The 14,532-nt window shown below is 41.6% G+C and overlaps 1 protein-coding gene across 1 annotated transcript in view; it reads right to left on the reverse strand.

The window, feature by feature from the left end:
* pygl (phosphorylase, glycogen, liver) overlaps positions 1-14,532 on the reverse strand; it is a 53,145-nt gene that overhangs the window by 26,277 nt on the left and 12,336 nt on the right. Inside the window, exons 5-9 of the mRNA XM_061969071.1 lie at positions 9,751-9,882; positions 7,800-7,911; positions 7,642-7,724; positions 3,051-3,188; positions 2,875-2,967 (exon numbers count right to left, since the gene is read on the reverse strand). Of these exons, the coding sequence (XP_061825055.1) occupies positions 2,875-2,967; positions 3,051-3,188; positions 7,642-7,724; positions 7,800-7,911; positions 9,751-9,882 (558 nt within the window). The remainder of the gene's footprint in view (positions 1-2,874; positions 2,968-3,050; positions 3,189-7,641; positions 7,725-7,799; positions 7,912-9,750; positions 9,883-14,532) is intronic.

Here is a 14,532-nt window from a genome sequence, read left to right on the forward strand (position 1 = left end):
TCTATTTGTGGATGCAGTGTTTACATTTTTGATACCATTAGAGAAATGAATATTTTGATATAACAATTATTAAAAATATTTAGTCTAATTGGATTTATGAATTATTTATTGTACAATATTATGGAACATACTTCGCTATTTGAATACAGTAGTATTATTTAGTATTTAGTATTTGAATGTATTTTCTTTTGTGTGCGCACTGGAAACTTGACTGGTCCTGCCCTTTTATACAGGTCAGGTTGGATGACGAGCTTAGAGCCCTGAACTAGAGTCTGAAGCTTTATGCCTGGAACCGAACCACCTGAACTGAATCCACCCAACCGAACCCCGGGCTGGTAGGAGGCTTCTCAGCAGCCGCCCTCTGTTTTCCCTTCTTTTTTGCCAAAACGCAACGAGTTCATTGCGGTCCTCCTGAACATTCACTTTTTCCCTGTCCCTTCACTAAAACCCCTCTGGACACTGCCACCACAATGTGGACTTTGCGGGGCCCGTTTAATGAACTATGAATTTGTGTTGCGCACATACCATCGTTGGTATAAAACAAGGACTGAATCACTTACACTGATATTGTAAATAACTGAACGTTCTGTGAATTGATGTATATGTGAATGGCCATTTGAATTTACATGTTTAATGTTTGTTTGTTATTTTTCCTATTATTCTTTAATATAATTTGGTACCACCTAAACATAAATCCTGTGTTCAGTCTTCATTACTCTCCATTCCTAGAGCTGAGTTTAGTTTCTTCTGATCTAGCCCAGACATATCATTCACTGTTTTACTTAGTACTTGTACAGTGCTTTATTAGAGTAACATACAGGTTACAATGGACTTATGCTGTCTTTAAGTTGAAGTGGAATGGTAATTGTTTTTTTTGGCGACACCTAATAGTCATAATAATGAGATGTCGGCCTGGACAGTGGCCCTCCCGAAAATCTCGCGGGGCAACCATTCTCCCGATTTCCACCCGGACAACAGTATTGGGGGCGTGCCTTAAAGGCACTACCTTTAACGTCCTCTACAACCTGTCGTCACGCCCGCTTTTCCTCCATACAAACAGCGTGCCGGCCCAGTCACATAATATATGCGGCTTTTACACACACAAGTGAATGCCATACATACTTGGTCAACAGCCATACAGGTCACATTGAGGGTGGCCGTATAAACAACTTTAACACTGTTACAAATATGCGGCACACTGTGAACCCACACCAAACAAGAATGACAAACACGTTTCGGGAGAACATCCGCACCGTAACACAACAGAACAAATACCCAGAACCCCTTGCAGCACTAACTCTTCCGGGACGCTACAATATACACCCTCCGCTACCACCAAACCCCGCCCCCCCAACCCCATTAAGCGTTGGACAATATCGGATATCGGCAAAAAAGCCATTATCGGACATCTCTAATAATAATTCATAATGTTAAGCTCACGCAGTAAGTCAAATGATGTGGACACATTTGTTACTGTATACTTGTAATATGCAACTGTAATTATTTGATACTTGTTTATATTGACAAATGCTCTGTTTTAAACTGCAATATTGTTCAATTATTGTTACCTATGTCTAGCTTGTGTGCTATTGTGTGTTTAGCTGTTGCGTAGCTGCTAGCTCTTGGTAGCCTATAGCAGTCTTTTTCAACCACTAGTGTGCCGTGAGATACAGTCTGGTGTGCCGTGGGAGAATATCTAATTTCACCTATTTGGGTTAAAAATATTTTTTTGCAAACGAATAATTATAGTCTGCAAATTATGTGCTGTTGTTGTTGAGTTTTGGTGCTGTCTAGAGCTCGGCAGAGTAACCGTGTAATACTCTTCCATATCAGTAGGTGGCAGCAGGTAGCTAATTGCTTTGTAGATGTCGGAAACAGCGGGAGGCAGTGTGCAGGTAAAAAGGTATTTAATGCTTAAACCAAAAATAAACAAAAGGTGAGTGCCCCTAAGAAAAGGCATTAAAGCTTAGGGAAGGCTATGCAGAACGAAACTAAAACTGAACTGGCTTCAAAGTAAACAAAAACAGAATGCTGGACGACAGCAAAGACTTACTGTGGAGCAAAGACAATGTACATCTGAACATGACATGCCAATCAACAATGTCCCCACAAAGGAGGATAAAAACAACTGAAATATTCTTGATTGCTAAAACAAAGCAGAAATATCGCTCAAAGGAAGACATGAAACTGCTACAGGAAAATACCAAAAAAAGAGAAAAAGCTATTAAAATAGGAGTGCAAGACAAGAACTAAAACACTACACACAGGAAAACAGCAAAAAAGTCTAAATAAGTCACGGCGTGATGTGACAGGTGGTGACAGTACACCTACTTTGAGACAAGAGCTACAGTGAAGCATGCTTGGTTATGGTTAAGTCATATCCAACAATTGCGACAACGACTTTTTACTGTCAACTTAATTTCGTTTTTTTAATGATTTCTGCTGGTGGTGTGCCTCCAGATTTTTTCAATGCAAAAAATGTGCCTTGGCTTAAAAAAGGTTGAAAAACACTGTTCTATAGCCGAGCATGTTTAACTTTTAACTTGACTAAAATAGAAGAGAAGACCAACCTTGTGTGCTTATTGGAGGACATTTAGATGTTAACTGGCTGTCCAGCATTGCACACGTAAACGCGCTGCAGGACTGCTTGTATCAGAGCGCTTTTGTCTGATACCGGCTGATATCAGACCAATATCGACTCCTTTAATTACGACCTTGGTTGTGTTGCTGCTGTGTCATCAACTATGATGTGGTCGAAAAGAGCTTTTTTTTCCATTTCCGCTTTCTCATGCACTCCAAATCCTTATTAGACATTGCTATGCATAAAAAAGTAGCTAGATGAGCATTCATTTAAACATTGCGTGTAGCACTCACCACGTCCCAGTCCAGCTTCTCGATGTCCACAAAGATCCTCATGAGTTCAGGGATAGCCATGGCTGGGTGGGTGTCGTTCAGCTGGATGGCGACCTGCAGGAAAGGACATAGGCGGCATGAGGGGGGGGGGGCTTCCCGCATCCCGCCCGAGGCGGTTTTCACCAAGCTGGTCGTACTTTTTCAGGGAAGCTCTCGAAGGACGTGCGCCCCGGGCCGCCCTTCTTGGTGGTCTTGAAGCGGCGGATGATGTCCTGCAGCGTGGCCGCCACCACAAAGTATTCCTGCTTGAGACGCAGCTCTTTGCCCTCGAAGAACTGCGGACACACGACTTGTTGGACAAGGTCTCAGAGGAGCAGTTGTGTTGTTTGCGTTATTTTATTATAGATTAACAATTGATTCTACAAAAAGTAAGTACAAACAATTGCGATACCAGCGCTGGAGAGAGAGAACCGAGCTATTTAAAGGTCGGAGAAATTCACCTATTATTACATCATCCTTCACTTTAAAGGCCTACTGAAACCCACTACTACCGACCACGCAGTCTGATAGTTTATATATATCAATGATGAAATCTTAACATTGCAACACATGCCAATACGGCCGGGTTAGTTTACTAAAGTGCAATTTTAAATTTCGCACAAAATATCCTGCTGAAAACGTCTCGGTATGATGACGTCAGCGCGTGACGTCACGGATTGTAGCGGACATTTTGGGACAGCATGGTGGCCAGCTATTAAGTCGTCTGTTTTCATCGCAAAATTCCACAGTATTCTGGACATCTGTGTTGGTGAATCTTTTGCAATTTGTTCAATGAACAATGGAGACAGCAAAGAAGAAAGCTGTAGGTGGGAAGCGGTGTATTGCGGCAGGTGTTGTGCTGGATAACGCAACCCCGCCGTAGAATGCACCCCCTCACTGTTTTGCCGGATAACACAGACGGTGTTTCATTGTTTACATTCCCGAAAGATGACAGGCAAGCTTTACCATCGGCCTGTGGAGAACTGGGACAACAGAGACTCTTACCAGGAGGACTTTGAGTTAGATACGCAGACGCGGTACCGTGAGTACGCATGCAGCTGCGGCTTCCAAACATTTGATCGCTTGCCCGTACGTGCGTGCCGCTATGTGCATGTCACGTACGTAACTTTGGGGAAATATATGTGCTGTATGAACTTTGGGGAGGTGGGCTGTGGGATTGAGTGTGTTGTGCAGGTGTTTGAGTTGTATTGGGGGGTTATATGGACGGGAGGGGGGAGGTGTTTGTTATGCGGGATTAATTTGTGGCATATTAAATATAAGCCTGGTTGTGTTGTGGCTAATAGAGTATATATATGTCTAGTGTTTATTTACTGTTTTAGTCATTCCCAGCTGAATATCAGGTCCCACCCGCCTCTCACAGCATCTTTCCTATCTGAATCGCTCCCACTGCCTTCTAGTCCTTCACTCTCACTTTCCTCATCCACAAATCTTTCATCCTCGCTCAAATTAATGGGGAAATCGTCGCTTTCTCGGTCCGAATCGCTCTCGCTGCTGGTGGCCATGATTGTAAACAATGTGCGGATGTGAGGAGCTCCACAACCTGTGACGTCACGCTACTCGTCTGCTACTTCCGGTACAGGCAAGGCTTTTTTTATCAGCGACCAAAAGTTGCGAACTTTATCGTCGATGTTCTCTACTAAATCCTTTCAGCAAAAATATGGCAATATCGCGAAATGATCAAGTATGACACATAGAATGGACCTGCTATCCCCGTTTAAATAAGAAAATCGCATTACAGCGTTACCTACTGTAAGTTGTACTACATTTAATTAACCTCTTAAGGCCCAAGCTGTTTGTTTACATGCTTTTTTTATTTCTCTTTCTTATTTGGGCTTATTGGACCCTAATTAGAAAAAAACCCAAGAATCATCTTTTGATATGATGAACTTAGTCCATAAGTACACAAACGTGTACTTCATGTTTACTGACATGCTAATTCTTATTTTTACACTTTTTTTTCTTCCAAATTCCATTGTATGTTATACTCTTCTGACACCACCAGATGGCAGTATAAGTGTCCACATAAGCGGCCATCAGACCCCAATTCAGTAGTGTACACAATTTTGGAAATAAGAGCTAAAAAGGTGCTGTCCACGCATGTGGCCACTAAGCCTTTAGAGGTTTTAATGGGTATTGAAACTGAAAGTTCTCCACTCCACTCTCCCTCCAGGCTGATACTTCATGACACCATTAAACAAGAGCAGTGATTCTCAAACTGTGGTACCGGTACCACGAGTGGTACGCGGTCTCTATCTAGTGGCACGCCAAATAATCACTTGATTAAAGTGCAGTGTTTTATTTTCCTATACAAACACAGTGTTACTGCTCAAACTGTGTGTAATGTTACAGTGGCCAAAAATAGTAAAAAAAAAAAAAAACTGTTTAATGAATACTTAGGCCTACTACGCTACTGTATTTTAATGTTGGTCGTTATGGTGGTACTTGGAGTGCCAAGTGTTTTCTGAGGTTGTACAAAAAGTTTCAGAACCACTGATGTAAATAATTGACATATTTTATTATAATTATTTACATGATGGTAACATGTAAATAATGACAATGTAAATAATGATAATATAAATTATGATAATGTAAATAATCATAATAATGCAAATACCGATGATAATAATAGTTTATAGAAACTTGATAACGTAAATAATGATGATACTGTAAATAAAGTTAACGTAAATAATGATGATTGTCATTATCTGGCAGCTCTGATCGTGACAGATAATAATGTAAAAATAATGACATAAATCATGATAATAGTGTGAATAATAATATATAAATGATAATAAGTAAATAAAGTTGATAACAAATAATCGCTTGATTAAAGTACAGTGTTTTCTGTATTCAAACACAGTTTAACTGTTCAAACTGTGTGTAATATTGAATATACTTGTTAAAATGGAACCTCTGTTTGTTTTTAATGAATACTTAAGCCTACTATGCTACTGTATTTAAATGTTGGTCATTGTGGTGGTACTTGGAGAGCCAAGTGTTTTCTGAGGTGGTACTTGGTAAAAAAAATTCAGAACCACTGATAATAATTGACATATTTTACTATAATTATTTACATGATGGTAATAATGTAAATAATGACAATGTAAATATAAATTATGATAATGTAAATAATCATAATGCAAATAAAAATGATAATAGTTTGTATAAACTTGATAATGATGATAATGTAAATAATGATTGTCATGATCTGGCAACTCTGATCAGGACAGATGATAATAATAATGTAAAAATAATGACATAAATTATGATAATAATGTAAATAATAATATATATATTATGAAAATAATGTAAATAATAAAGTAAATAAAGTTGATAACATAAATAATCGCTTGATTAAAGTACAGTGTTTTATTTTCCTATATTCAAACACAGTTTAACTGTTCAAACTGTGTGTAACATTGAATAAACTTAAAATTAAACCTCTGCTTTGTTATTAATGAATACTTAAGCCTACTATGCTACTGTATTTAAATGTTGGTCGTTGTGGTGGTACTTGGAGAGCCAAGTGTTTTCTGAGGTGGTACGTCGTGAAAAAAGTTTCAGAACCACTGATGTGAATAATTGACATATTTTCTTACAATTATTTACATGATGGTAACAATGTAAATAATGATAATATAAATTATGATAATGTAAATAATCATAATGCAAAAAAATGATAATAATAGTTTGTATAAACTTGATAACGTAAATGATGATAATAATGTAAATAATGATTGTCATGATCTGGCAACTCTGATCAGGACAGATTATAATAATAATGTAAAAATAATGACATACATTATAATAATGTAAATAATAATGTATAAATTATGAAAATTATGTATCGTATTTTTCGGACTATAAGTCGCAGTTTTTTTTCCAGAGTTTGGCCGGGGGTGCGACTTATACTCAGGAGCGACTTATGTGTGAAATTATTAACACATTACCGTAAAATATCAAAAAATAATATTTATCTCATTCACGTAAGAGACTAGACGTATAAGATTTCATGGGATTTAGCGATTAGGAGTGACAGATTGTTTGGTAAACGTATAGCATGTTCTATATGTTATAGTTATTTGAATGACTCTTACCATAATATGTTACGTTAACATACCAGTTGGTTATTTATGCCTCATATAACGTACACTTATTCAGCCTGTTGTTCACTATTCTTTATTTATTTTAAATTGCCTTTCAAATGTCTAGTCTTGGTGTTGGCTTTTATCAAATAAATTTCCCCCAAAAATGCGACTTATATATGTTTTTTCCCTTCTTTATTATGCATTTTCGGCCGGTGCGACTTATACTCCGGAGCGACTTATAGTCCGAAAAATAATGATAATAAAGTAAATAAAGTTGACAACATAAATAATCGCTTGATTAAAGTACAGTGTTTTATTTTCCTATATTTAAACACAGTAACTGTTCAAACTGTGTGTAATATTGAATATATTTAAAATTAAACCTCTGCTTTGTTATTAATGAATACTTAAGCCTACTACGCTACTGTATTTTAATGTTGGTCATTATCGTGGTACTTCTGAGGTGGTACATTGTAAAAAAAAAAAAAAAAAAAAAAGTTTTGAGAACCACTGAACTAGAGAAAATAATATTTGGGTGTGAGAGTGGATTGATAACGAGGTGAGCTCGTCATGTCTAGAGAATTCTAAGGCCTTTCCTATTCTGCCAAAAAAAGAGGGAAAATATTCCTCTAACACTTACGTTGTCGTTGGGGTACAGCACACGGGAAATGTTCTCGGCCAGATTCCGGTCCAGAACGGCCTGGATGTAATCTCCGACATTAACTGTGTGTGGAGAAGAGAGCGTCGCCTCACACGCACGCAGGAGATTGTGCAGAGGTGGATGTCAACCACACTCACAGTCCCTCAGGTTGAAGTCGTTGGGGGCGCGAGCGGACCACAATCTCATGGTGTTCACCGTGTTGTTCATGTAGCCCGGGATGGGCGTGTCGTAGGGCATGGCCAGGATCACCTGGTGCAACAAAACACAACACAACAAGGTGAGGAGCGCTTTAAAGCCCTCCTGCAAAAACACCAGACAAAGATCATCTATACGACGGGAATTTTTAGCAGTACTCGGATACGAGTTGAATTAATGCTCTTCCCACAAAACGGCACAATTGTAACATGTAACATACCTTTTAAAACCATAACCCTTTAGATAAGAAATATTGTAATAATAACAATATAATGGAGTACAGACAATTCAAGTAGATTAATGAAGTCATATAATAAGAATGTTCAGCATTTTTTGGGGTGTCCCGATACAATATTGATATCTGTCTGATATCAGCATATTAGCCAGTTAACATCTAAATGTCCTCCATTAAGCACACAAGTAGGCGAGCTAACTGGAGCCAGCAGCTACACAACAGCTGAGCACACAAGCTAAATAATCATAAACAATAATGAAGTGTAAAACAGCACATTAGTCAATATAAACAAGTATCAAATAATTATAGTTGCACATTAGTTACACATAAAATGTCTCCAAGGCAAAAGCGTATTAGAACGTATCCAGTAACAAACGTGTCCGCATCATTCAACTTACTGCGTCGTGAGCTTTTAACGTCATGAATTATTGTACAATATTGATATGAGTCCGATAATACCACAAAAAAAGAAAAGTATCAGATGATATCAGCTTGCAAGTAAAATGTCCGATACAAGCAGTCCTGCAGCGCGTTTACACGTGCAAAACTGGACAGACAGTTAACATCTGAATGTCCTCCAATAAGCACAATTTCTTCTATTTTAGTCAAGTCATTTACAAAAAGGTAAACACGCGAGGCTATAAGCTACTAGGAGCTGGTAGCTACACAACAGCTAAGCACACAAGCTAGACATGCTAAATAATCATAAACAATATTAAACAATATTGAAGTATAAAAAAGAACATTAGTCAATATAAACAACTATCAAATAACTATAGTTGCATGTTACTTACACATACAAAGTCTCCAAAGCAGAAGCGTATTAGAAAGTATCCAGTAACAAACGTGTCTGCATCGTTCAACTTACTACTTCTTTATTTATAGTGGCCAGGAGGTGTCTGCAAAAAAACAATTACCACTCCAATTCAACTTAAAGACAGCATAAGTCCTTTCCAGAAGACAATAATAAACAGGTATGAAAACATTAACCTACCATTGTTCTCTGACTCATTTCACTTGATCAAACCTTTTCTAACCTTCCACCCTAAAAAATAATACATTTAAGTATTAAATGTATTCCTGCTGATATAAAATCTGACTAATATCAGTATTGGTTAATACTCAATGCTCCAATTGTATCAGAAGTGAAAAAGTTGTATCTGGCCACCCCGAATATCACCTAGCTGCTTCTCCGTCAAACACATCATCAGCAGCTTCTCCATATTTTCATGGCCAAATGTCTGCCGTTTAGATATTATTTTGACGTCCTTGGCTGGCGTTATCGAATCATTCTACTTTAGCATGGTGCTGACTAGCAGGGATACGCTCCGACTGCATCGCCAAGTTAGCTAGCTACACGCTCTGTCAGGTTTTTGATGATTTCTTTCTTTAATTCAAAGAACATCATCCACTTCTTCTCTGCACTGTCCTTCGCAATCACTTTCTTCCCTCCCATGCTTGGGAAAAACAAAGTTATGTCCATCTCTATAAGTTAATGCGGGTAAGCCCGGATGATGTTTTGGTCACATTCGCCGCGCCAACGAGCGTTGGGGAGGTTTGTCGCTCAAACAGCTGGCAGCAGACAGCTCGTTTGGCAAGGTGCCGCCGTACTTGGTCAGGTGTAAGACGTTCCCACTAATTATTTGTGTTACTGATACCTGAGTGTCGACCCACTTGGTTCCGTCCTTGGTCTCCTCCACGCGTCCGTAGAAGTGGACGGGCAGCATGTACTCGGGCCGGGCTTTCTCCCAGGGGTTGCCGTGACGCAGCCAATCGTCCGCCTCCTCCACCTGCGGACGAGGACCACAAAGATGCAGAAAGACGTGAAAGACAAGTCCGCGTTAAGAGACTGATAATATATATAATTAAAGCTGCAAGCAGCGATGGACGGGACCGATTATTCACGCTGATGTTTCCTGTTTTCACCCATTTAACATATCTTTACCTGCTCATTACCTTTCTTCTCTGCATCCTGGGGTCACACTGGTGCTTCCTGCCTTTACCCATTCAACATGTCTTTACCTGCACATTACCTACCTTCTCTGCATAGTGGGGTCACGCTGGTACTTTCTGCCTGAAATATAGGTCTAAGTGAGACCTACATAGAGGTTTTTGTTTCATGTCTCTAAGACATTCCTACTGGAAGTTACAGGCAGTTTTGTCTGTGTAATAATAATAAGCAGTTTTGTCTGTGTTTTCTTCCTAGGGGGTGCTAGAGAGCAATTTTGAGTTTTGGGGTTTGGTTTTTTGATGAGATCGCAATTTTCGCCAGTCCTGATGTATGTGTCCAATTTGGTGAGTTTTGAAGCCTGTAAAGGGGGTCAAATTACAGCTCAAAGAGGCAAAAGTGACTGTTTTTCGTAAACTTTTGTTTTGAAGGGGGAATTGCCAACTTCCTGTTGATTTCTGCTGAAGGATGTCAATGTATGAAATCGAGGTCTATGTCAGACCTACATAGAGGTTTTTGTTTCATGTCTCTACGACATTCCTACCGGAAGTTAGAAGCGGTTTTGTCTGAGTTTTTTCCTAGGGGGTGTTAGAGCGCAATTTTGAGTTTTGGGATTTGGTTTTTTGATTAGATGGCAATTTTCGCCAGTACTGATGTGTGTGTCAAATATGGTGAGTTTTGAAGCATGTTAAGGGGGTCAAATTACAGCTCAAAGAGGCGGCGGAATAATAATAATAATAAAACGCACAAAATACAATAGGGTCCTCTGTCCCAAAGGGACATTGCGGTCCCTAATTAGTGAAGTAGATAGTAATAACTACAGCCCTTTTGCCCAGCTTGAGAAAAATTCTCTTTTTCCAGGAGCCTAATTCTTTTTTTTTAATTAACTTAAGACAGGGGTCAGCAACCCGCGGCTCTCGAGCTGCATGCGGCCCTAGTGGCTCCCCGGAGCATTTTTAAAAAAGGATGGAAAACAGAAAAAATGGGGGGGGAGGAATACAAACAAACGCAACAGTTTGTTTACATCTAAAATCTTCCACTCCTCCTTTGTCTCATTTTGTCCACCAAAAGTTTTATACTGTGCGTTAGAGATGTGCGGATAGGCAATTATTTCATCCGCAACCGCATCAGAAAGTCGTCAACCATCCGCAATCCACCCGATCTAACATTTGATCAGAACCGCATCCGCCCGCCATCCGCCCGTTGTTATATATCTAATATAGACGATGCAAGGCATTAGTGAGGTTATAAAGCTTTTGCCTGTTAAAGAAAGGAGACTGATCCAATGCAGCACAGACATTCGCGTGCCACGCTGTCACGACCCAGACGCACACCAGTGCGCAATCATATGGGAGCCGCGCTGAGCGCACCTCCAAGCGCGTCTCGCTGCCGGCGACGGCCGGGTATATGGGCCCGACGCTCCAGCGCCATCCATTTTCAGGGCTAGTTGATTCGGCAGGTGGGTTGTTACACACTCCTTAGCGGGTTCCGACTTCCATGGCCACCGTCCTGCTGTCTATATCAACCAGGGTGAGCCCCACCCCTTTCGTGAGCGCACTGCGCGCGGAGTGACCCCTGTTACGCGCCCCCGGCAACAGGGGTGGCGGGCAGGTAAGCTGTGTGGGCGGTGCGCGCGGAGTGACCCCTGTTACGAGCCCCCGGCCACGGGGGTGGCGGGCAGGTAAGCTGCTTACCTGCTGCGCGTGACGCCGGCCGCGGCGAAGGCGGACGAGGCGGGGTGTCGGTGCGGTGGGCGCGGTGGTGACCCTGGACGTGCGTCGGGCCCTTCTCGCGGATCGCCTCAGCTACGGCTCCCGGTGGTGCCCTCTCGGGGGAAGGGGCCTCGGTCCCGGACCCCGGCGAGGCGTCCCTTCTCCGCTCCGTAAAAGTGTCCATCTCTTTTTTTTTCTTCTTCTGTTGTGGCATATGCTGCAGGTGCCTGCTCGTTTTTCGTATGTGGGTAACAACATTTAACTATGTATATATATTTCCGAATTGGTTTAACTGCCACCCGCCTGAATCTATTTAAAATCTAATTTTTTTTTTATAATTTGAACCACCCGACCCGACCCGACCCGCGGATAAAATCTTTTTTTTTTTAATTTCATCCGCCCGATCCGCGGACTCCGCGGTTGTGCCCGCAAACCGCGCATCCCTACTGTGCGTGAATGCACATAGGTGCACGTTGACTTGTGTGGAGTGCTAATCAGGCATATTTGGTCAATGCTAACATGCTATTTAGGCTAGCTGTATGTACATATTGCGTCATTATGCCTCATTTGTAGCTATATTTGAGCTCATGTAATATCCTTTACTTTTATCCTCTTTGTATATAATTTATATTTGCATGTCTCATGACACATTATCTGTGTGTAACATTGGCTGCATTTCTGATAGTTGTTTGTGTGCCATGTTGTTCCAGACCACAGCAAACGTTACCTAGCTCGCCAAAGATTGTAATAAAGAAGAAGACAGCCTGCCGTTTCCTTTAACATTGGACACACACATCTATACCTTTGGCCATTTAAAAGCCAGTCATTTCCAGGAGTTATCTCACCTTCTGAGTAGCGTCTGATTTACTATTGGTTTCTAATGTTGTAAAAATGTGTAGAATAAATATGAAATTTCAACATTTCTGTCAACGAATATTTGCCTCAGCCTGCGACACATGGTCATTTTGATAGTAGGCTATTATAGCTAATATAGACACTTACGTCATGTGTTGTCTTCATTATAAGACCTATATACTGCTTTTCATTTTTTGCGGCTCCAGACAGATTAGTTTTTTGTATTTTTGGTCCAATATGGCTCTTTCAACGTTTTGGGTTGCCGACCCCTGACTTAAGAATAAAAAATACTGTCATTGTCAATAATTCTCCACAAATATATTGTGATATCGAACAGGGCATTTATTGGAGTTTTTGTGAGAATTATCCTCATTTCTGACCCTAACATTTTCCCTTCCCCCTCCTACAGTACCTCTCCCTTGCCTTCTAGTCAAAACCTCCAATTTTCGACGAAGAAATCCAGTTTTGTCCTTCTTTCACTGGCATTGCCCTGGTCCTGTTTTGTTTGTTGTCGCTACTGCAGCGATGGGATGCCTAGACAGGCCTCCGCTCCTCTTAGACACACTGTGGAGGGGGGCGTGGCCTGCGGGCCTGCCGCGGAACGGGGTGTGCCAGGACCGGCCTCGAAGACAAGCGACAGATGCGTAGATGGCCCAGGTGGGCCTTGTTATCTAATCACTTGTCGCCTTTATTAGCAGCAGCCGGAATGAGACAGGCAAATTGTAGAGGATGCCCTCTAGTGGGTTCTGCAGACCACCACACACTGCCAGGAGAGCCCGTTTCAGGGTTACAATACTGTTTTATTTGCACAGGGGTTAGTGCATATGCCTCACAATACGAAGGTCCTGAGTAGTCGTGAGTTCAATCCCGGCCTCGGGATCTTTCTGTGTGGAGTTTGCATGTTCTCCCCGTGACTGCGTGGGTTCCCTCCGGGTACTCCGGCTTCCTCCCACCGCCAAAAACATACACCTGGGGATAGGTTGATTGGCAAAACTAAATTGGCCCTAGTGTGTGAATGTGAGTGTGAATGTTGTCTGTCTATCTGTGTTGAGGTGGCGACTTGTCCAGGGTGTACCCCGCCTTGCGCCCGAATGCAGCTGAGATAGGCTCCAGCACCTGCCGCGACCCCAAAAGGGACAATCGGTAGAAAATGGATGGATGAATGGATAGTGCAGGGATTTTGTTTTCCAGCAATCTGTCGTTTCGTGTCCGTGTCTCTCTCCAGCTCCAACAACCTGTCTCATCCCGGCTGCTGCTAATAAAGGCGACAGGTGATTAGATAACAAGGCCGACCTGGGCCATCCACGCTCCTGTCGCTGTCTTCGAGGCCAGTCCTGGCACACCCCGTTCCGCGGCAGGCCCGCAGGCCACGCCCCCCCTCCACACACACGTAATAAAGGCGTTTGTAAATTCCCCTGATGTTGTTTGGTGCGAAATTAAACACAACCTAAGCGCCGCATGAAACTTTGTCACTCCTGGTCCGACGTTTCCTAAAATTAAAATAAAAAAACAACGTAAAGACTTGTCCAGCTGTTTACTGACGTATAATATTCATGTTTAAAAAACTTTCATCGCAAATGAATATCGGCTGCAAAATATCGGTTATCGGCCTCCTCAACTTCTAACAAACGGTATCGGCCCTGAAAAAAACATATCGGTCGATCTCTACTCAGGTGTACCTAATGGAGTGTCCAGTTGGGTGTTGCAAGCAGCATGTTTGCAAAGGAGGCCTAAAGTGCAAATTAGCACAAAAAAACCTTTGTGCTCTCTTATCTTATTTGTCGTGCGCTTCTTTGGACGGACGCCAAGTGTGTCGATGCTGCTCGCCGCGTCGCAGTTAATAATCAGCGGGGGCGCACTCATAGCGACCTCGTCTACTTTGACCCACTGAGAAGGCGCTGATAAGAGCGTGACCTCCAACGAGT

Source organism: Nerophis lumbriciformis, linkage group LG08 (genome assembly GCF_033978685.3).
Source record: "Nerophis lumbriciformis linkage group LG08, RoL_Nlum_v2.1, whole genome shotgun sequence".
Lineage (NCBI taxonomy): Eukaryota > Metazoa > Chordata > Actinopteri > Syngnathiformes > Syngnathidae > Nerophis > Nerophis lumbriciformis.